This window comes from Vulpes vulpes, chromosome 1 (genome assembly GCF_048418805.1).
Source record: "Vulpes vulpes isolate BD-2025 chromosome 1, VulVul3, whole genome shotgun sequence".
Classification (NCBI taxonomy): domain Eukaryota; kingdom Metazoa; phylum Chordata; class Mammalia; order Carnivora; family Canidae; genus Vulpes; species Vulpes vulpes.
Genome location: NC_132780.1, coordinates 33638565 through 33662644, shown reverse-complemented (window position 1 = coordinate 33662644; position 24080 = coordinate 33638565). Strand labels below are relative to the sequence as shown.

General features: G+C 46.4%; 1 protein-coding gene across 2 annotated transcripts in view; it reads right to left on the bottom strand.

Moving 5' to 3' along the window:
- Positions 1-1592: 1592 nt before the first annotated feature.
- The window catches only part of ENTREP1 (endosomal transmembrane epsin interactor 1), a 62949-nt gene continuing 40461 nt past the window's right edge, over positions 1593-24080 (bottom strand). Inside the window, exons 4-11 of one of the 2 annotated variants that reach the window (XM_072762327.1) lie at positions 17300-17428; positions 15386-15493; positions 15164-15297; positions 10254-10383; positions 10004-10082; positions 8318-8473; positions 5797-6089; positions 1593-2456 (exon numbers count right to left, since the gene is read on the bottom strand). In XM_072762327.1, coding sequence (XP_072618428.1) covers positions 2250-2456; positions 5797-6089; positions 8318-8473; positions 10004-10082; positions 10254-10383; positions 15164-15297; positions 15386-15493; positions 17300-17428 — 1236 coding nt within the window. In that variant the 3' untranslated portion in view covers positions 1593-2249. The remainder of the gene's footprint in view (positions 2457-5796; positions 6090-8317; positions 8474-10003; positions 10083-10253; positions 10384-15163; positions 15298-15385; positions 15494-17299; positions 17429-24080) is intronic. The other variant, XM_072762318.1, reaches the window with a different exon arrangement.

Here is a 24080-nt window from a genome sequence, read left to right as displayed (position 1 = left end):
TCCTGCTGTGTGGCAAGTGATGCCCTCAGTCTATGTCCCCCTTTCCTCTTCTGGTTGGTGCTGGCAAAGTCCCTTTCCTCTGAATGGCCCAGCCCATCTCTGGGACTGAGGTTCGTAGTGGCGGTTGGAGGTAGTGGTCCAGGCTCCAGAAGGGGGAGTGGAGGGATGCGGCTAACCCACTGCCCTCCCAGAATGGGAAAAATCATAAACTTAGCTGAGAAAGCCCAGGTTATAGGAGGCACACCTGGAGACCACAGGCTGGGGGGGAGGGGCAGGAGGAGGGCACCTAGGTGGGGCTATTTGCTATCTGAGAGCCTGTGTTAGGCAGGGGCTAGTAGCACTGTGGGGCGCCCACCGCCCCCTCAAAGCGGCCCGGCCCGGGGAGCAGCTACGATGCTCACAGCTAGGGCTTCTGAAGCAATCAAGAGATGGCTCAATTGCACAGAGAAGTCCATGCCTGAGGGTGGGTGGATAAGAACAGAGCAAGTGCCATGGGGAAGCCCCCACCAACCCCCTCCACTGGCAACAGCCCCCCAAAAGCCAATCAGCCCCCCAGCTCTCCCTGGCTTCCAGCTCTACCTCCACAGCCATGTCTTACCTCCAGCCCCCCCCCTCCCCCCCCCCCCCCCCCCCCCCCCCCCGCAATGCCTCCAAACTGTCTTTCCCTCCTCGGTTACTCCGTCCCCAGGCCCCTCCACACTTCCCACCGTGGCCTGGCCTGTTGGCTTGCAGCGCCCAGGGCAGTCTGGGCTCCCGTTAGCCATGGGAGAAGCCTTACCCAGCACCTCATCAGAGAAACCGGAAACGCCCAAGTGCTGCTTACCTGGGAGGCAGAGACCTGCAGAGTGGCTTCTGGAGATGGGCTGCTTGGGTGCGCCTGGCATCTCTACAGCACTGAACCTTGGAGCCACCTTGGGCCAGGGACTCAGCCTCCTCTTCCTCGTCTGTAAAATGGGCACAGTAAGAGCGCTCACCTCTTAGGCTGCTGGGCGGTGACCCGAGAGTGTGGGAAGCCACTAACACAGTACCTAGAACACAGGGGGTGCCCAGCAGAGGCAGGCACTCCCTCATGTCACAGCCTCACATCCCAACCTATTCTCCAGGGGCCCATGATCTCTTGAAATGCAAATTAGATCTGTGACTCCTATTGAAAACTCTTCCGTGTTATCTCACTGTTAGCAGAAAATCCGGCCTGAGGCTCTCCCCTCCACTCCCCTCAATCTAGTCCCACTGGCCTCTGGTGCTGAGGGCCCTTGCATTGGCTCTTCCATCCGCCTGGAACACCCTTCCCTGCCCCTCAAAGGCAAGCCCAGCTCAAACCTCATCTCCTCAAAGAAGCCTTCTCTATCTCCCAGTCTGTAGTCCCCAGGAGAAGGCAGCCCCACATAGCTTCTCAGCTAAGACCTGACTGAACAAAGAGAAGGTTGCATTGTAATGGGGGTGCGGGAGGGGTGCTTTTTTGCAGGTGAAACTGGCCTGGTGGCCTGCCTGGCACTGAGCAGCTGTCCACCACTGCCCCAAGTTCTCAACCCTTCATAAGGAAAGGCCTGGCCACTTGCGAACACACAAATATGGTACAGCGAGCCCAGAGGTCCAAAGTACACATTTTTATTCTCGTGGGGACTTAGCCATCTCTAGTTTTGCAAGCAGGAATAAATGGAATCCACAAGAACCTCTCCCTCAACATCTTTCATTACTATTTATCACTGACCGAGTTTCCCATTTTTCCTAAAGAGACTGTGACTTGGGGGTGCCCTAAAACGAAGCTTGACAAGTGCAGCACATGGGGGTTAGTCATCCTGCGTCTGTGCCCACTGCTCCCTGGCTGAGCCACCAAAGGCTGCGGAGGCTCTGAGTAGTGGCCCAGCAGCTCTGTCCTTCACTGAGGGAGGAACTCAGGTCAGCCCAACAGCCACGGGGAGGGAGGCAGGCAAAGAATCTTTAACCCAGTTTCTGTCCACGGGACCTGGGCACTTGGCCGAGGCTGGAAGGATGCTGCCTCCACCGCCTCCAGCGCATCCAATAGCCAGATGGGCCTGCAAGAACCCACTTATCCACCCCTGTATGTCCTCAGTCAGCAGAACACAGGAACAAATGTCCTCTGGAGTGCCCCCCTTCTGAGAGGGCGTGCGCACTCCCAGCCAGGGTGCTCCAAGGTCAGGAGCAATCATCCTGCTGCCATCGGGGTGCATCTTCCTTCCTGCTCCCCACTCAGGCCGACGGGGAAAGGGGTGCCTGGCCCCCCAGGTTCACAGGACGGTCTCCCGGATGACACCGATGAGGCTGTGGGGCCGCTCAGCCTCCGCTGCTCGCCGGGGCCTCCTCTCAGCTCGGGGCCTCCCCGCAGGGACGAAGGTGCTGAGGTCTCCGCAGCTCCGCAGGTGCAAGAGGCCAGGTTGTCTCCGCGATGGTGGCACGTGGGCCCGGGAAGTGCTGGGCTGCAATGGGGCCATGATCTTGGGGAGAATAAGTGGGGGAGAGAGATGTCAGGCTCCACCAGATGTGGCCCTCCAACCTGCCTCCTTGATCAGCCATGCGCTGCTTATCTTAGTTGCTTTTGGAAAAGATCATAGGGTGTTTTCCCAAAGTGGAAGGCACTTGGAGTTCCAGAGATACTTTCAACAGACTCCCACTTGCCTAACATTCCTACGAAATTCCCCAAATGTTCAGCTGCTGACCTGCCTCACTTCACATCCCTGATTCATCCGTTGCAGGTTCTTGCTTTACATTTAACATTCTTCTCATCATTTTTATCCAATTTCCCTGGGGTCTGAGACAGTGGTTCTCAACAGGGTCGCCCGTTTCTGGAGAGGAGGGGAGTGGGTAGTGTGGATTCCCGACTCCCCCACAGCAACTGGGATGCAGCATCTCTAGTTCTAGTGAGAACCCAGGTGATACGGAAGTTCTTGAAAAGTTGATACCCACGGATCTGACATTGTGACCTGCTAGTGAGTTTATAAAATGTCAACCCCAAAGCCAGTGATGCTTCTGATTGACCAGATAACCCTTCAATTAAATAATAATAATAATAATAATAATAATAAAAGCTAGGCCAATTTATTTGTACAAATGCTTAAGAATGGTTTCACTGCAAGATCTGTTTTACAACGTAGCACATACGTAACTTTAAATATGTATACAATATCACTTACTTTGGAAAATGGCAAACATAGGGAAACTCTTCATCCATCTGGGACTGAGCAGGGGAGATCTGTCCAGTATGTACAATTACCAGGAGTTGCCTAGTCATGACTATAGGACCTACGATACTGTTATCACCTTCATTTCCACCTAAGGTCACAGAGCAGTTCCTGGGATGCCTTCTGGTTTAGTTTGCACAATTCGGAGATTTTAAAGTCATTAGAAGTTTAATCCCTCCAAAAGATGGGACATTAGATTTTGCTATCACACTGTTATTAATTTGTATTTAAAGCCCTGTCCTTTTTTCTTCATTAAGAAAACTCCAACGTGCACAGATGTCAACTGTTGCTACACATAAGTTAAGGCAAGTGATTTTGAAACAAATAAACATTTCAACGAATTGAAAACCTATTCAAGTAATACTAGAAAAAATGAAAATGTGCAAAGCTGGGTAGAGTCAATAATAAAAGCTCTTCTTCTACTTGTCCCTACCTCCTTGTGTCTGGAGGTGGGTTGGGGAAGTGGTACTAGGATGCCTCCCCACTGGGATCAGCTCCTGGGAGGCACCAGCACATGACCCGGAGTCCACTGCAATAGTCCCAACACATGAACTTTCATCCAGACTTGGCACAAAGACCCAGCAAACATCTGTAGTGAGAGCATCTGATGAGCTGTAAGTGCTTATTCATTTTCCCCAAAGCTATTTTCCAGGGAAGACTGTGCAGAAGATCCAGACCAAAGGTTTGGCCAATACTGACTCACTAGAGCTTGGCAGCCTTCCAGGAGTGGCTCCAAGTACTTGCTCTGTGTATTGGGCTATTGGGGCTGGACAGAGGGAAGGAGGCTGGGAATGACTTCTGGCACAGACCAGGGTTATGAGGAGATAAATGTCTTCCCTGCACAGATACTGCCCGCAGCCTGACCCTAGACCACCAGCTGACCACTCCATTAGAAAGCAGACAACAAGAGGGTCCTCGGTTCATGTAGCTCCTCATGCCAGTAGTCACATCACTCTTCTGCTTCCCTGAGGGGCTGGGAGAGAAACTGGCTTCTGGCTTCTGTAAGAAGAGGCCAGCAGTAGCAAGTGAGAAGGGGTTTATTCAATCTGTCTTAACTCACCTAGGACTCCACTGCCCAATGTATGTGTTGGTCACTTACTGCACACAGGCACAGGCAGCTAATGTCCATGAGCTGCTGTGCCCTGATGTCTACAGCAGCCACCCCACATTCAAGGGGCATTGAAGCAAATGCCTAAAAAGTAACAGCTTTTTTTTTTTTAAGATTTATTTATTTATAGAGAGCTCAAGGGAAGGGGCAGAGGGAGAGGGAGACAGAGAATCTCAAGCAGACTCCCTGCTGAGTGTGGAGCCACACGCAGGACTTGATCCTAGGATTGTGAGACCATGACCTGAGCCGAAGTCAACAGTTGGATGCTTAACCCACTGAACCACCCTGGAGCTCCAGGTAACAGCTTTTAAAAGAAGTGGGTAATTAAAGCTGTGACCTAAAAAAATAAAATAAAATAAAATAAAATAAAATAAAATAAAATAATAATAATAAAGCTGTGACCTACCCCTAGTTCTCATCAGAAAGAAATCCCATTCATTCAGAGGTATAGGTGTTTAGACCACCTAGTCCAACACTTCATTTTAAAAATGAGAAAACTGGGGCGCCTGGGTGGCTCAGTTGGTTGGACATCTGCCTTCAGCTCAGGTCACAATCTCAGGGTCCTGGGATTGAACTCCATGTTGGGCTCCCCACTGGGTGAAGTCTGCTTCTCCCTTTCCCTCTGATCCTACCCCTGGTTCTTGCTCTTTCTCTTAAATAAATAATAAAATCTTTAAAATATAAATAGATAAATAAATAAAAATAAAAATGAGAAAACTGGGGCACCTGGGTGGCAGACCAAAGCATCTGCCTTTGGTTCAGGTCATGATCTCAGGATCCTGGGATCAAGTCCTGCATGGGGTCCCTGCTCATCAGAGAGGCCGCTTCTCCTTCTCCCTCTGCTCCTCTCCATTGCCTGTGCACATGTGTGCGTGCTCTGTCTCAAATAAATAAAATCTTTTAAAAATAAATAAATAAAAATGAGAAGACTGACACCCAAATGGATTATGCCCAATTTTATCTTTCCACTGGGTGGTCTCAGATTAGGGAATTGTGCTTTTTTAATCTATAATCTATAGAGAAAAGATATTTATTCCTTTAAGTCCTATCAGCTTAGGTATCTTGTCAACATCTTGTGGGAATATCAAAGAGTTCCCAGAATCCTGCCAATATTAAAATTCATGTTGGTCCATCATTGCCAAAGGGCTGGGACACCATGCCCTATCCAGGGAAACCCAACTCAGCAAGTCGAGCACTGAACATGCCCCGCACTGCCCAGACCCCATGCTTTCTTTTCCCAAGGATGCTTCCACATCCCAGGGAAATTAGTTTCTCTCCCTGGGCCAAGAAACTTATGGAAAACTCATCACGTCTGAAAAGAACATGCTCTAGCTTCCTCTTTCTCCCTCCCTAGACCTCCTCACCCCAATTTCCTTGACACCATGACCATGAACTTACTGTGACTTCCGACAGGAAATCAGAGAAGCCATTTCAGCTGCTATGGAAACAAGTGATCTGACTTGTGCCCAAGACTTGTGATAAAACTACCTGTTCTAGGAAGCTGGCACTTGTGATGGCCTCCTCCATGTGCTCCTCGTCGGACTTCAGAACAGATTTAATGTTTTCCACGAGCTCATGGATGTCTGGGGTCATACTGCAGGAGGACTGCTCCAGGAACCTCGCCACCAGCAGCTTTGTGTCCATGTAGGACTTGTAATCGATCAGAGACCGTGGCCGGCATCGCGAAGCTCTGCACCTCAACCCCCTCCTCAGGGTCACCGTGGCCAGATCCGGTCTCCCCTCGGTCTGCGTTGCAGCTTCGCAGCTGAGCACGGGGACAGCTGTGGGTGGGGACAAACAACATGTGCCTGTTGGCCACGCCCCTGTAAGCCCAGCAAGGGGCCACTGAACTGGGCGTGGAAAGCATGTTGCAAATGCCAACAACCATGCACATCTTGCTTTTCATCTTGCAGAAGGAAAGGGGGAAAACAAAAACAGAAAACAACACTTCAGGGAAGCTTCTTCCCTGAAGTTCCAATAGAACGTGTCCCCAGAACATTTTATGGTGCCACATAAAACACAACCACCAAGGGAGAGACAGATGATAAGGAAAAGCATCCAGGGTGGAGCCTGAGACAGAGCAAGAGTTCCATGGAGTGATGGCTGATATGTGGGGATGGACGGGCAAGCAGAAAAAAAGATGGTTGACCCGATGAGAGAATGCTCCAAGGGGGAAGGATGAAGGAACCACTTAAAGAGAGAGATTGAGGAGAGACAAGACTGTGGGATGAGTGGAGTGCTCTGCTCCTTTTGACTGTACCTTTGTCCTACACATCCTCAGGGCCTGGTGCTGGCTTATCCACGCTCACACCATGGCTGTGAGGTAGCTCTAGGGCTACTACAGAAAGAAAAATTGAAGTGCGGAAGAATCAATCACGTCATTCCAGAAGTCAGCGGCCTGGGAAATCCCCCACAGGCTCTCATTTCCATAACTACCTACATCGGAAGGGTTTAAGGACCAGCAGAACATTACTGCGCCATCAGGTGGGTGAAGGGGAATGCAGGCCTGGTCTCTGTGTTCATAAGCCAGCCAGCAGCCTTCAGTGTACTCGAGCCTGGAGATTTCTGTGAAGGCCTGGCGATCAGGAATTTGGTATTCAAGGAAGCAGAGGGTGGGAGAACAAGTGGAGTAAGGGGGGGGGGGGGCACTCCTTTTCCTCAGGAGAAAGGCAGGCTCTATAAACCGAGGTTAGTGGCCATCCTCCAGGCTGCCATGTGCCTGTCAGAGAGAGCCAGAGTTTTCCAGGAAAGCTCCCTACAGACACTCATGTGTGAGGATAGTCAGGGACTACACTTAGTCACTGGAAGGCAATCTGGTCCGTTCTACAGTGGAGGATTCCAACAGGTAAACACATGTCTCCTCCCCCTTGCAGGACCACAAATTAGGAGGGGATTCTAGAAGGATCTCACTAAGCTGTGCAGACAGCCAAGTTCCTGTTGAAGCTGGCAGGTGGCCAGCGTGAGTCCTCAACTTGCCAGGTAGGTTAGAGACCTGCAGTGAATCAGGCCTAGGGAGCTGAGGGGCCAGGTTGCTGGCCTGTGGGCTTGCAGAGGCACGCGGTCGGTCCCAGGTGGTGGGACTCTTCCCTGCTCAGAAGACAGGAGGAGTTGTTCTCTCTGGCTCCTACTCGGTCAGTCCAGAGCTGTGGCAAACAACACAGGCTGTCAGAAGGACAGAGCCAAGACTGGGAGGGGGCGACATGGGGCCCCAGAGAGAGCTGGGTGAGAGCGTTTACAAAGTGGTCATTTGCACAGAGCTTGAGGAAAGCATAGGCACTTGTTAGAATGGTCACAGAAAGGAGCCTCTGCTGGTGGAGTTACAGATTTTCATTTTCTTCCTTTATCTTTGTTTCCTTTACTTTTTTTTTTTTTTTTTTACAATTTTCCAAATGAAGAGCTATTTGGAGATATTTGGGTATTCATGTATTCAGAAAAAGGACTCGATGTTATTTTAAGTTCTTAAAAGTTTTTTAATTTAAAATTATTCAAATAACGTCTATAACAAACTCCACACAGAGAGGGAGAGAATTGGAGTGTGAGTTTCACTCTATCTAAAGTTCTTAAAACAGGTCAGATTTAAATAACTCAACTACCCATACACAGTAAAAATAAAATAAAAAGATAACTCAGATCATAAGGGGTAAAAAAAATAAAAAATATACCCCTTTAACTTCTTCCTTGAGAAAGTTTATTTCCATAAGACTGTGAACACCCAGAAATCAGAATGATGTTTGCATTATTTTCGTGTACCTAAAACACTATCATGTGCAACCAAATGCTTTTGCTGACAATGACTTCAAAAGAAAAAACTCTACCAGCCTTAAAAATTGTGGCAGGTGAATATTCTTAATGTGCATGTAGAATATTTTATTTTCCCAAGACCTCTTAACCTCTTTCGAGACCTCTCTCAAACCGCGGGGCAGTGGGCAGCCAGAGCCACCCGCTTTCACCTGACACCTTTGGGCAAACACGCATGATGCTGTGCAAAGAACATGGGAAGTGACATCACCTCTCTCCACGGAATGGTGCAGCACAGGGTCGCTCCTCGATCTTGTCCTCAGGAGTGGGAAGACTCTCCGACTTCTCATGGGATGTAGCTGGTTTGCATCAGGAATTGAGATGGATGTGCTTTCTTCTCCAGGTGTGTTAGGAATGTCCTCACCTGCTTTTTTTTTTTTTTTTTTTTTTTTAAGAAAAGAAACATAAATTATTTCACCAGCTGCTGCCTTCAAAATGTTGGGTAGGAAACACCCGTGAGCCCAAACCTGCAGGGACAGGGGAATACAGTCAACCACATTTGCTCAGGCTGCTGGCCCCCTAAGTTTTTATTTCCCAGCACTATGGGAAACGCTGCCTCTCCAAACAACCCCTCTGAGCCTCAAACAAGCAAACAAAAAATTTTAAGTCCAAGAGCAAAATACAGAAGCCTTGTCAAAATGTCAGGGTTTTTTTCTGCAAGTGCTTAGAATCTTCTCCAGGGAAGCATCCTAGTGCAGCACTGGAAAGCTCCTTGTCTGTTTTCCAGTTTCTGACAATGCAAGGTGACATGGGTGGATGATAACAGGTCAGGTGACTTCCCTGAGGGCTGCAGACCCAACGCAGGCAGAGGAGGTGTCAAGACCCAGAGTGTGAGCCAGGTGTGAAAGTCCTGACGGCCAAGGGAAAGAGCCAGTGGCCGCTGACTGGATGGGTAAAACATTCAAGAAATGGACAACTTCTGCTCAGGACAATCAAATCACATCATTGGTAAGACTGGATCTGGGAAACTTTCTTAAGAAATGGAAGAACCACAAACATACTTAGGGAAGAGAACACTGCTGCATTATTCTAAGATGTAAAGTGAACAGAACAGAAACTTGTTCCAAATGGTGCTGCTGAAAAATCACCACCATCAAAAATAGCTAGAGCGTTGATCCATTATTTATCACCACTGCCATTTTGTGCTAGTGGACAGTTTTCCAGGTCATTTAAAACCTCTCCAAAGACAGAATGCTGTAATAATGTTCCATTAAATGACAGGGATAACTGTAAACTGACTCTCATTTTTTGAAGCAGGACGGAAAACCAGCATTCACTACCCGTGAAGGCAGCATGGCCTGGACCCGAGGTTATCAATGATGGCACAATCTCACAGCAAATCACCTTACAATAAAAAAACCCCTTTTTCCCTTTATTTTTTTTTAATTTTTATTTATTTATGATAGTCACAGAGAGAGAGAGAGAGAGGCAGAAACATAGGCAGAGGGAGAAGCAGGCTCCATGCACCGGGAGCCCGACGCGGGATTCGATCCTGGGTCTCCAGGATCACGCCCTGGGCCAAAGCGCTAAACTGCTGCGCCACCCAGGGTTCCCTCCTTTTTCCCTTTAAAATAGCCCATCTTATTTTAACAGGAGAAAGAAGATCTTAGGTGGGAAAACACAGGAAGGCCAAATTAAACTCTGTAATCCATTTCCCAGGTCCCTGAGAAGAGTCTGGTTACTCAGCAAAGATTCTGAGGCTATCTTTATTTCTGCTCACGTTATTATCTCCAAATTGCCAATGGCTGACAGTATTTTTACACCTGGAGAGAAGAATGTAATCTGAACCATTGGCTCCAAGTTATCTGACCTCCAACAATATATCATATAAGTCATTATTTCATGATGTTTTCCTCAAGTGAATCCTGAGTTTGGGCAGCAATCATGTATTTATTACCTTGCATCACTGGCACGCAGATCGGTTCCAAGGGGCTCATGGCACCTTCTGATCCTTCTGGCATATGGAGTGAAGATCCCTACATCACAGGAGAAAAGAGAGTTATTTTTTGATCTTCAACTCATCCCCAACCTGGACTCCACTCAACGTAAAAGCATGCTCAGGACCCAGACTCCCACCGCTCTCTGTAGGCTGTGCTGCTTTTTTTCTAACAGCAGTCAGTAAGCCAAAGAAGAACTACGGCCCGTACCTGTTCCTGGTCTGTCTGGCTCACCACAGCTTCGTAAGGAGGCGGGGGGTCCAGGGGACAGAACACTTCCACACCTTTGATTCGTGCTCCATAGATGTGTGGGAGTGGAATGACATCACTGCCAAGCATCCTAGAAAAGCATCTTGGCATGAGGAAGCACATCCTACAGACTGTGGGTCTGATGGTTCTTGCTTCCTTGTGATGGCCTCTGCCTCCGCAAGGTTACCCACTGACAGTGGGGGAGACCCTTCACCCCTCATGACAGTCTCCTGACCCAGGAGCAGAGGAATAATCCAAGCGGATGGATTATTAATAATCAAAGCCTGCAGTTTCTTAGGCAAGCGAGAATGTATAAAATGCAATGCCATCATTTCTTTTGAATCCACTCTTCTAGTGCACCTGGGTGGCTCAGTGGTTGAGTGTCTGCCTTTGGCTCAGGTTGTGATCCCAAGGTCGTGGAATCAAGTCCCACATCGGACTCCCTGCATGGAGCCTGCCTCTCCCTCTGCCTGTGTCTCTGCCTCTGTTTCTCTCTGTGTGTCTCTCATGAATAAATAAATAAAGTCTTTAAAAAAAAATACAGGGAAGACCAGGAAACCTGTACTCAGGCCGTGGAATACCAGAGAATGAAAATAAGAAATACGAGCAAAAGTTTAATGTCTATTCTTGAAATATGAAAAAGGGCATAAGCTGAAGGAACCAGGTGAAGGATTCTGGGCCAGCCGCATGCAAGGGCTGCTTTTTTCAGAAAGGCGCTCTGTGGATTCACAGTGGTTTCATTTTATTCCTCTGCCCTTTTACAAAAATGCAACCGGCAGAGGAAACAAAGTTGAAAACGATGCGATGTTCTTTTTTTTCCTAAAAGTAAAACCAGTGAGCCCTAGGGACTCCTTCTGTCCTCTCCAGAGGGCTAGTCTTCAATCCCGAATTAGCATAACCCCCTGAGCCATCTCTCCAGCACTCCCAAATCCCTTGGCTTTCCCCTTCAGCCAACTCCCCGTGTTTCTCCACTGCTGTGTTCTCCCCAGGGAAGTGAATACCCCCAGCTTTGCTAGTTCATTTGTTAGCTCTGGTGGTCTCTGATATTCCCCCCCTCAATGGCCACCTGTATGTTCACAGAGAAGAGAGGCTTGCTTGGGGCCAGGAGGTCAGAGGAACCACCTTCCACTTTAGATCTTAAACGACCATGGAATCCCTTTAAGAAGGAACACTGTGGGGGAGAGGAGGGCACATTTTCTCTAAAAGGACCAAAAATGAATGGCTTCCTATGGTGGTCACTATAATGACCAAGAAAGCCTCCGTGTTACAGAAGATGCTTCTAGAAAAGAAAAGGAAAGTACCCTCCCTATTAGCCAGTTCTTATTTCACATCTTTTGGGTACACAGGGATCTGTGGGGAGCAGGGAACAGGTGTGCTATGTCCTGGCAGGTTTTCTTCCTGATCCTTTACAGCCCCTCAACCCTAGCTAGGGGGCAGAATCACCTGAGGAGGTCTGCAAACTATGGGAGACCCAGGCCTTGCCTCTAGAAATTCTGCTCCCCGCAGATAAAAAGAGATTTTTCTCTCTTAAAAAATCAGCTAAGCGGCCATGGGACACCACAGGTGAATGAGGAAGGAAGCTGGGCCTCAGAAATAGTAGGAGCCCTCCCACCCAGAATCATCCCAGAAAGAGACTCCAGAGCCTGGGCTCTTTCAAGTTCACCCCAAACTCTCCAGGAAACCATCAGCAGTTCATGCTCATGAGTACTGAGGATGGACAGGAAACCCAAACAAGTACACACAAAATGTGTTCTGCTGAAGCTGACCACTCAGCTTTGAGAACTCACATGAGGTGGATACAGCAACTAAAACAAACAAAGAGTGGTCTTCCCTTGTGTCCTGGGAAGGTGTTGGGGTTACCGGGCTCTGGGGGCACAGGGTACAGAGTCACCCACCCACATAGCTTGGCTCCACTTGAGTTTGGGTTTTGAACTTTGTTAGGAAAAGGAATAAGATTGTTATGTCTACCACCAAGAAATAAATGCCCAGGTTCGGTTTTCCATAATCTTCCGTTTTCTGTAACATGTTATGTCCCCATGGTACAACCAGGTCCACAGTCACAGAATAGGCCAGAGGCTCCAACCGATTTCTGAGGATGGGGGTTGAGGGGAAGGCTCCCCTGGGGTCATGGAGGAGGAGTGTACAGTCCTGGCTGTCCCCACAAATCCAGTCACGAGGCAGAAACCCATCTTTGGACAGAAACCTTCACTGCAATCAGGTTTCTGTTTATGACAGTAATTTGAGAAGTCCTTTCTCAAGGAGGTACCAATGCACGAAGCAGCTGTATTTATAGAAGTTAAATAAATAAACCTCTCTGAGAGGTCATAGTACCTTGCAGGAAGTGGGGAGCTCCCATTGTGGGAAAACTCTTCACATAACCAGTCATGGAAATATTAAAGAAGGCATTCCTTATGATTCTTGCCTGCCTGCTTACAAGAAAGAATCACCAATCAGGGTCAAAGAGCTAGTGTCTATATCCACAAAGAGCTAGTGGATAGGTAAGAACCTAGCAAAGTCGGTCAAATGTAAAAATACCTTTGATACAATATGTATCTAAAGGTAAATAAATGTACCATTTTAACAGAGAAAGTGGCCAGCCATCTGATACTGGGAGAATTTCAGAAAATGAGGTTATTTGCCCACTGGAGATAAGATCTAGGCCTCCAGGTATATACTTTACACCTAGCAGTGTCTTCTTTCTCACAAGGATGTATTACTTTAACATCCTCCCCCATGTTCCTTCTGGAAAGTTCTGAATGGTAAAGCCCTTGGTGAGAAAGAAGCTTGTCTGGCTTTGGCGAGGGGCAGTCTCAGGACTCAGAGGGACGAATCCAGGGATGCACCCACAGGCCAAAGAGTGGAAATACCCACACTGATCAGCATTACTGTGGAGAAGCCGAGAAGAGAAAGGGAAGAGAGAGGGGAAGGCGGGGGCAGGGCGGCCTGCAGGACACGCTGCCCAACAGCACGACTCCTACACACCCATGAGTCACTTACCCTTTCTGCCACTGCGGGAAATTAAATCTGTCTGTTGCCTCCTCTTAGGTCAACCAAGGGCTCACCTACAATCTCAGAGAGCCAATTAATTCTTCTTGAAGAGGACATTTCTCTTCCCAGCTATGAAATAGCCGGCTTTTTTTTTTTTTTTTTTTTTTACTGCCTTCTTATGTGTCCCTCTGCACACAGCCTGAGACCGGGCTAAGGTATGAGCAGGTGCGTCCTTTGGTGCACCAAGAATATGTCTCTCTGGCTCCTGTTAATTCTTGGCTTATTTTCTAATAGACAAGGAAAGTCATCCTAGTCCCCGAAACTTGGAAATTCCAGGACACTGCCCCCTGAACAATAGGGAGGCTGAATTGTGTCCAACCGCCCCCCCAACCCTATCCCCCCACTCCCATACCTCCACATCCCCATTGCCACCCCCACCCAGCAGCCAGCGCCTCCAGCATTTTGGCCATCTCTAGGTCGCCCTGGGTGAGGTGGAGAGAGCGTGGAGGTGGGGTGTAGCTATGACTCTGAGCCACAAGTCAGGAATATAACCCATGGAAAAGAACGCTAACAGGGTCTGGGTGGTAGCTCCCACTGGTGACCTGTTTCAAGGTCACACGGGGCCACCCTGAGCATTGGCAAGTGGATTCCCAAAAACCCCAAGCCTGGCACCACATGTGTCTGACAACTCTCCATGTATACTCTGGGGATTAAAAGTAGAAATTCTTGGCTCTCTGAATATCAAGCTAAAGACACTAGCCTTTCTTATAGAACCCAGAGATTTTCTTTTGGAAAGTGAAATATAATTTGCTTCTCCTTAACATTCAGCTTAAGATCACTTCCCCCACGAAGCTCTCCGCAGCCCATTCACCATCATGGGTTAGGTGGTCCTCCTCTGTGCACTCAGGATCTCTCTTCTGAGAACTATTTTGATCCTTGCAACACTCATTTGTAATAATCTAGACTGTGAGCATCCTGAGAGGGGAAGGAGGACAGTCTAAGTCACCTGGAATGTCAACAACCCATCACGGTGACTAGTACACAGCAGAGGACTGACTAAATGTTTGTTGAATGAATAAGCAAAGTTTCTTTAGAGAGGTACAATTCTAGAAGTCTATAACTATCAGATGAACACACACAGCATTTCTTTCTGCAGATAGTAATTTCTGAGATTTAAGAAACAAATGATAAATTTTGAGCTAGAATCTGAGAAAGGAAATAAGCCTGATGTCTACTTTTTTCTAGACCAGGGAGAAGTTATGAATAATTAATCCTTTTTTAATGGCTGGGAAGAATGTCATGATTTGGGAACCTGCTGAGGGTGTTATAATGAACATCGATTAGGCCTGAGCGCGTTTCCAGGGCAACAGCAGCTCTCAATCAAGTCACCATACAGGTGGCTGTCTCACTGGGTATCAGTTTTCCTGGGAAGCTAATTGAAAAAGGGAATCCTCAGGTCAGGGTGGGACTTTCTTTGGTTTCATGTAGTTTAGCAGAAAAAAGAGCAGGGTTGGGGAGGTGGGGTAGAGAACCCTGAAAAGGGCACCTGGGTGGCTCAGTGGTTGAGCGTCTGTCTGCCTTTGGTCAGGTTGTGATCCCAGGATCCTGGGATCGAGTCCCACATCAGGCTCCCCACAGGCAGCCTGGTTCTCCCTCTGCCTGAGTCTCTGCCTCTCTCTCTGTGTCTCTCAGGAATAAACTAATGAAATCTTATTTTTTTAAAAAGTTAAAGAAAAAAAAAAAGAAAATCCAGAAAAATGACACAATCTGTCTAGACTTTGGGGAGAAGTGGGCTCATGCTGTGAGTCCTGGAAACCTTTCCATCTTCAGAACCAAGGGCACCTCACAGACAGCTTGGGGATGGGAGCTCTTGAGAAGGCTACCTGCGGTTCATCCGGGGTGTGCAGGAGTAAAATGTGGCGAAATAGGAAGGCGGGGGAGCCGGTGGCACAAAGTCATCAGGGTCAGGGAGCCGTCCGTGTTCTTCCACTTCCTCGGCAGAAATTTGGGACTCATCCTAATCAAACAGCACCTCTGTTAGTCAACAGCCTTCGAGACAAAGGCCCAATGGAACACGGCCAAGGTGCCACCTCGTATAGACTTACGATGCAGGATCTTCTGGCTGCAAATATCTGGAGGTAACGAAGGGCAGCTGCCACCAAGCAGACAGTGGTGGTCAGGGCATTCAAGGCACACAGGGCGAAAAGGACTTTCTAGAACAAGGAAACAGGAACACCGCTGAGTACTTCAAAGCTGATGACCAGAAGGCAACAGAAGAACTTTTTAAATAATAATAATAATAATGTCCCAAGAAGGCAATTTTTATGGGGACATGCAGGCCAAGGACTTTGATGTTTGGCTCATGGTAAGTGCCAGATAATTGCTGGTTATTAATATGACTCTCATGCAGGAAGGTATGCTTCCTCATTTTAAGAGCTTATCTTAGAAGCTTCCTGTCCCAGAAAGCGCCATCATTACAATTTTTCTTTTTTCAGGCATCAGAATATTGTCTGGAAGCGTTCCTTCCAGGAGTGTCTCTTCTGAAGTTGGTGTCTCCAATGACACCGATCCCCAGCCTCCCCGTCCTGAAGCCTCCTCCCCACCAGGACTGCGAACTGTTCTATCTTTGGCCACTGATTCTATTTCGGGAGTGACTGGCAGAGCTGCCCCGGGCACCGAACGACGACAGTGCAGGGTGCAGGCCAGCCAGGGCGTAAAGAGGGTGTCTCTTCTCTAAAGCCACGTCTCAAAATAGCAGTCAAGACAATTCCAACAGTTTCTGTTGCTCCTTAGTCCTGGCTCCCTAGTGAGGCTTTCCCCAAGGGGGGTCTTGGCTCAGAAAGTTTGGGGGTGACTCAACTACCAGAAATCCAGAAGCCAAAGATAGAAGGCTACTTTTACATTCTACACAATTCAGAGAGCTGGCAGCCAAGAGATTTCTCCTTCAAACAAAACACAAACCCAAAACAAAGATCTGAAGAAAGCCTTCAAGCGAGGGATTATCCAAAAGCTAATAACTCAGGGTTCACCAACTGATCTTGTCACTCACTGGGCTAAGGAGCCCTAAGTCAGCACTCAACTTTTATCCAATGCCCTAATAAAGGGTAATTTTGTACTTCTCTGCAACTGGTATCATTTATTTTTAACCCCCTGTTTGTTATAGTGCTACCTATGAAATGAGAGGTAAGGTGCATGAATTGCAGGACTCCTGGGTGGCTCAGTGGTTGAGCATCTGCCTTTGGCTCAGGTCATTATCCTGGGATCGCGTACCCCATCGGGCTTCCCGCAGGGAGCCTGCTTCTCCCTCTCCCTGTTTCTCCCTCTGCCTGTTTCTGCCTCTGTGTGTCTCTCATGAATAAACAAATAAAATCTTAAAAAAAAAAAGTGCATGAATTTCCCTTGGATTTACTAACGGGTATCTCTCCTAAGCCTCTGTGTCCTGGCTCGGCAGCACCCAACAGCCCTGGGGAATCACTGAAGCCAACAAAGGAGCAGCAGAACAAGGACAAATGGGCATGCAGTTTAAAGGTTTTGCTCAGAGCAAGGTGCCCGTCTGGCTTAGTCAGTAGAGCATGCAACTCTTAATCTCAGGGTTGTGAGTTCAAGTCTTATGTGGGTATGAAGCCAACTTTAAAAAACAAAGTGAAGGTTTTGCTAAAAGCTGCATCATATATGTGTAGCTACACTGTGTGTGTGTGTGTGTGAATATACATGTATATAAAAATATTTACACACACATGCATATGTATATACTTAGACTTCTTTACATTTTTTGCTATCTTATAATTCTTGAACACAAAGAAAGCCATCCGTTCGTCATTTAGGAGGACACACAGTAATCTGTGCTTCCTCCTGAAGTCATTCTGTCTCTGGGTCACCAATGACGGTTAGCTCCTATCTGCTTTCAGCAGCCCACTTGTTTGAACGAGGTAACCAAGTGGGAATATTTCCACTAACTTTCCCTTCTTTGAGGGCTCTAGCATGTAGTTACTGACAGGGGTGGAATCCATTCGAAGTACCTTAAGTAGAAGGTGAACAGCACTACAAGGCTGGACGGGAAAGAGTTTCAAGGCATTTTCTTTGTCTGTGCATTTGGCTGGTTGAAATTCTTCACAACAGAAGCAAATCTTGCCTTCGCCCAGGTCCACCTTAGGGGGGAAAAGGCAGAACCAGAACTTAATTATGAAGAATAAATACACAGGATATATATCGGAGCACCCACCATACAGGATGAGATACAGCAGGATTCCATGCCGGGTGGTGTCTGTATCTGCCAGGATCGGCTCAGGTGTGCTGTTATAACAACAAGGTTATTTCTAGAATCTGCTAAGGCCTGCTGCAGGTCAGCCGGGAGCTCTGCTCATCATAGTTCATGAAGGACCCAGGTTGATGAAGCACCTACCGGCTCAGGATTGATGGACCATGGTGCCAGAGAGGTGGAGAGCATGTGATAAAATGCACACTGGAGCTTAAAGTGGGCTTGCCAGATAAAGTATAAGACACCTGGTAAATTTGAGTCCAGATAAATAACATCATTTTTTAGTATAATCGTGTCCTAAATTATTGCATGAGATATGTTTTGTAGTAAAACAACAAAAAAACAATTAGCTGTTTATTTGAAATTCAGATTTAATTGTATGCCTTGTGTTTTTACTTATTAAATCTCATAACTCTAGCTTAAATCTTTAAGTGTCTGCTTTCGGCTCAGGTCATGATCCTGGGGTTCTGGGATCAAGCCCTGCATCAGGCTTCCTGCTCAGCGGGTGCCTGCTTCTCCCTCTCCCTCTGCAGTTCCCCCTGCTCTCTTTCTCTCTCTCTCTCAAATAAATAAAATACTCTAATCAATCAATCTTCCTCTTGAAAGTGACACTCATCATTTTAGATCACATTTCATTGCCAAAGCTAATCTTATGGCCCTACCTAACTCCAAGAGGACAAGGAAGTTCAAGCTGCCATATGTCTCTGAGAACCCCAGGGTGTACCTAGCAAACAGGAGCCCTAAACCATGCAGGCTTAAAGAGATTTCTCAGCTGACATCTCCAATGTGATTTGAAGTGATAACATCAGTGATGAGTAATCTCGTATTTGTACTGAAATGTTTTTGCAAACTTTTGGCCACTTTTCAATGTTTCCCTTGAATCGAGGTATGAAAATAGGCAATACCTGTTCTTGGCTAATTAAGACCCATAATGTGGGAGCAGAGGTTCATTTATATTTGCTCTGCCTCTTGAGCTATTGGAGTTGGCTATTCAAACTTTTGGCTAAAGAAAAAAAAAAAAAACCCATGCCTCTTTCATCCTTGTTAAATTAATTAGGCAGCTTTGACGTCACTAGTTGCAAAATTCTTCAGGAATCTTTTAAGAATAACTGAACATCTACAATGTTTGAGTTACTTAAGCAAAAAAGAGTCTTTTTTCTTATTGAATTAAGATTTTTACCTTCTAACCAAACCTACCCTCTACTTACCCTCTAGTAACAAGCTTATGGTATTTTTCCAAATCTGGAGAAAACATAGTTCCTTGTAATAGAAGTTGATTAGGAAGCAAAGGGAAAAATTTCTACTAAAGAGGACACTTTTTTTTTTCCTTTGGTTTGGTTTTCTCTTTTTTTGGATGTGAAACTTACATACACACACAAAAAAAAATCACATACACAAGTCTTAAGCACACCATTTGCAGAATTTTAAGCAACGCATACCCCTGTGCACCCCAAGCCCTTATGAACATACAGAACACAGTGTCACCACAGAAAAGTCCATCATGCCCTTCCCCATCAATCCCTGCCCCTACCCCTCTTACAGGCAAATGCTGTTTTGATTTTTTTCCACATGGATTTGTTTTGCCTCTTCCAAAACTCCATGGATCCTATAACATTTTGTACTCTGTGTCCCTAAACCACACTGAAAGGGATGCATTATGATATCAAACACCAATGCCTAGATTTTGATATTAATTCTGCCTCTGATACAAAGAATCACAACAACCAGAGTTACCTCGAGGGACTCCATCTCTATCCATTCATTTCCACTTGGTTTCTGTCCTTTCCTGGTTTGCCCACAGAGACCCTTATCTCAACAGTGTCCCCACACCTAGTTCCACAATCCAACCTCCAGACACATGCAAAAGCAAAAAGCTATCTGTGTTTGACTTTTTCTTCCATCATCTCACATTTTTTTGAAGGTACATCCTGCTGCTAATATCTACACTAGATTTTTACCTTCTAAGGGGAAAACTACTGTGGCCATTCAGGCAGGATTTCTCTAGGCAGGGTCTGGGCAGGAGGGATCTTACTTCCTCTCGGGGATCACTGCCTTTCTCTTAGCCCCTCTTCCATTAATTACTAAGAGTCCTTACACCGGGCTAAATTCAGCCAGTGTTACTCCCAATGGGCTTCTTCCTTTAAAGTCCAGCTGAGAATGTAATAGTAAGACAACTATTTAGTAGTTACAGATAAGCAGCCATAGAGTTGCTACAGTTGGCTCATGTACACAAGACCCTTGCCCTCCCAAACACCAACCATGCTCACTTTTCTCAACACCATGCAGCACTGGTTTCTATTTCTTGTACCTAGGTAAGCTTCCAAACCTTACCTAATGATTCTGCTTCCCCCCAGGTAATACTCTGTGTCATCTTACAAGGTACTCCCCATCCCACTGGAGTCCACTCTTGGTCCAAGGCCTTCCATGGAGGGAAAAAACAGGCCTGTGTGGGCTGCACACACAGCAGCAGCATTGTTTATGCATAGCCAGACTTCAATGTATATGGAATCCTTGGCTCTCCAGAACTTCTGGGGAAGGGGTGGGGGAGGGGGGCAGGGGAGGCCATGGTGAGCTGGTCCGGATGGAACAATTTTCCAGATGGGTGAAGGTTAATCTCTTTACACAAGGCTTTTGGAAAGTTTTATCATTATCCAAATAAAAATGAATATTTGGCTGAGCCCAGCTCACACAGCAGCCCTGAGGCTCTGTACAAAATGGTGCCAGGCAGTGGGGCATTTATATTTCTTGTTCTTTCTGCTCCTGACCCTTCGCCTCCCTTCTTAATCCAGGTTCTGCCCCAATGTTTCTGCAAAGCTATTCCAACTTCTCTTCGATCTCTTTAACCATCCACAGACAACCCTGTACAAGGCTCTACATGAAAACCATCCACCCTTCAACCTTGATACTATTTCCTGATACCACTAGACCCTCCCCTCCCTCTCCTTATCACCACTATTGTGGTTCTCCACTCTGACTGCTCATTAGAATCTTCAAGGAAGGGACGCCTGGGTGGCTCAGTGGTGGAAGTCTGCCTTTGCTTCAGGGGGTGATCCTGGGGTCCTGGGATCGAGTGTCACGTCAGGCTCTCTGCAGGGAGTCTGCTTCTCCCTCTGCCTCTCTCTCTGTACCTCTCATTAATAAGTAAAATCATTAAAAAAGAAAAAGAAACTTAAAAGGAAGCTTTTTAAAAACAAGGACACCATCTCTGGCGACAAGGGAACTATAACGATGAGCTCTCACACTGGCCCCATCAGAATGACAAATGTCAGGGAGGAAATGCTTGCTGCTGGAGGAGCATCACCAGTACCAATGTAAGTTGAACCCTTTAATAAGGGAACTGGCCATATATTTTAAATTAAAAATGCTTATTCCCCACCCACATTGGGAAACTGGTTAGCAGTTTCTTATAAAGGTAGACAGACATACATTTACCACATGACCGAGCAAACACCACACCCGCTTATTTACTCAAGAGAAATGATAATGGGCCCACAAGAAAACCACAACCATACAAAAATGTTTACAAGGGTTCTGTTCATAATACCCCTGAACTGGAAACAATGGAAATGTCCATCAACAGGAGAGTGGATTAAACAGTGATATTTTTATGCAATGAAATACTGATGTGAAAAAAAAAAAGCAAGCAACTGATACAACATAAAATTATACATGAATCTCAAAAATGTTATCCTGACCAAAATAAGACAGAGACAAAAAGGTACATACTCTTTGACTCCATTTGGGTGAAATCCAAGGACGGGCAAAACTAATGGTCTAGATCTTGTTTGGGGTGTACACATGAGTGTATACATTTATCAGGATGAAGGTATACATTAGTTAAAGCTCAGTGAACTGCACACTTAAGATCTGTGCATTTCATTGTAAATTTTAGCACCATTTTTAAAAATGCTCAACCACTGAGCCACCCAGGTGCTCCCTGTTGCTCTTTCTTAACACTCCTTTACAAAGTTTTCTGATTTTGTCACCCCTTTGCTTAATAACCTTACATGATGGGATCCCAGGCTCACAGCCTTTTCTGGTTTTTAAGGTTCTCTGAAATTCCCCCTTGTCTTGCCCACTCCTGGAGGCAGCTCATGCTCCCTATCATTGCTTCAAAGCCTGCCTGGCATCGCCCTACTTTTATACTTTTAACAACACCATCTCTCCCCCTAAATTCCCTATCCCTCATTCCTTGTTCTTCCAAGTGATAACAGTCCTGTACAGCTGCATTCAGAGATTATCTCCTTCAGAAAACAGTCCCTGAACCCCCTGTGGAAAGATGATTTTCCACAATGTCCTCTACGTACATCTCTCAGGCATTTATCCTTTTTGTTTTTGGATCCCGGGGTCCTGGGATCAAGTCTTGCATCAGGCTCCCCATGGGGAGCCTTTTCCTCTGCCTATGTCTCTGGCTCTGTCTCTCATGAATAAATAATAACATCTTAAAAAAAAAAAACACATTCAAACACCAAAGGTTTGAATGTGTGTAATTTTTAAAAAATGAGACAAACAGAAGAAAAAATACACCTTCCCACCAGGAATGATCGGGGAGCTTGGGAGCTTCCTCACCTAGGGAAAAGCGCCCTGGGAGATATGCAGGATGGTATGCATGGCTACATGGTTTTCAGCGGTCCAAACCCAAACCACCCCAGACAATAAGGTAATGGAGAACTAACCTGTTCAAAACAAGAATGTTAGTTAGACCTGTAAGTAGGAAAAACAGTATGTAGGGCAATAGATATAAAAGTCCCACTTTTGGAAAATAAATCATGATTAGGTTCACCTCCTACACATTTATGTAAGATAATATAAGTGTGAACACATGGAGCTTGTTAGCAGAGATTTGGGGTGACTGGCATGGTGGGGAGGGAATGAGGAAAGTTTCCCCTTCCCCAAAAACTTTCACTCGTCAAATAGCCTTCTTATAAAAAATAGCAATTATGATATGGTCCCAGTGAAGGAAATTATGTGTTTTTATCCATAAAGAGGTGCCCCAAAAATCTGTCAAATGGTTAACCATGCTTACCCAGAAGAGTGGATTTCAAATGATTTTTTTGTCTTGTCCTATACTTTTATGACTTGTTCAAATTTTTACAGTTTTATAATCAGAAACAATCATGGAGTTGGTTTTGTGGTGGGAAAAAAAGATTTAATTAAAAATACACTTAAAAATATAAAAACATACAGACGTCTAGGCCTCCTCGCCAGGCCATTTGAGAATCTCTGGGAATCTCTGGGGCCCCAATTCAGGTGTTCTTGGCAAAGTTTCCCCAAGTGAGTCTAATAGACACCCAGGGTATAGAACCATAGAATTTCTCAGAAAAGTCCATTAAAGATACCCTTGATCCATTGCAATCTGGCTTCTGCTTTTTCCAAAGCCACCAGGGCTAATTCCCCATCACTGTGACCTGAGTCCTATCCTGTCTTGGGCTCTACTACTCCCCTCATTTATTCATCATTCAAGGTATTTATTCAAATACCTATATTCCAGGTAACCTCTCCTTATCTTCCCCCAGATATAAGCCCTTCTTCTTGTGCATGACCCGAGCATTGTGTCTTACTCTGACGACCAAACCCAGTGGATCTACTTGTGGTTGGGCACGTATTCATTCCATCCACAGACGTTACTGAAGCATTTGCTGTACTTATCCCGTTCCTCTTGCACGTGATAAACCTCCAAGTCCAGAAAGAGGTCTTACTTTGCCTTTCTACTCTCAGCAGCCTCTAATCAGTGTCTGGACATAGAGATGCTACAATTTTGCCAAACCATCTTCCAATATACTGTGACTTTTCACTTCCTGTGCCTGTTCTCTTTGCCCCTTCTAGTTTGCTGTGTGATTAGTAACTGGAAAACCAAACTTGGTTCAACATTTCTTTTCCTGGGAACTCTGTATGTTAAGGGGTGGGAGGCAATGCAGGGGGCCATTAGGAACTTTCAAAATAACAGAGAAGCAGACACTGCCCTTGGGGGGATACCAGCTCAGAAGAACAGAGAAGATAGGTGTATGGAGGTCTCTAGCCCAAAAAACGAAAAGGATAAATGCCTGAGAGATGTACGTAGAGGACATTGTGGAAAATCATCTTTCCACAGGGGGTTCAGGGACTGTTTTCTGAAGGAGATAATCTCTGAATGCAGCTGTACAGGACTGTTATCACTTGGAAGAACAAGGAATGAGGGATAGGGAATTTAGGGGGAGAGATGGTGTTGTTAAAAGTATAAAAGTAGGGCGATGCCAGGCAGGCTTTGAAGCAATGATAGGGAGCATGAGCTGCCTCCAGGAGTGGGCAAGACAAGGGGGAATTTCAGAGAACCTTAAAAACCAGAAAAGGCTGTGAGCCTGGGATCCCATCATGTAAGGTTATTAAGCAAAGGGGTGACAAAATCAGAAAACTTTGTAAAGGAGTGTTAAGAAAGAGCAACCGGGGGCACCTGAGTGGCTCAGTGGTAGAGCATCTGCCTTTGGCTCAGGTCATGATCTCGGCTCCTGCAGGGAGCCTGCTTCTCCCTCTGCCTATGTCTCTACCTCTCCCTCTCTGTGTCT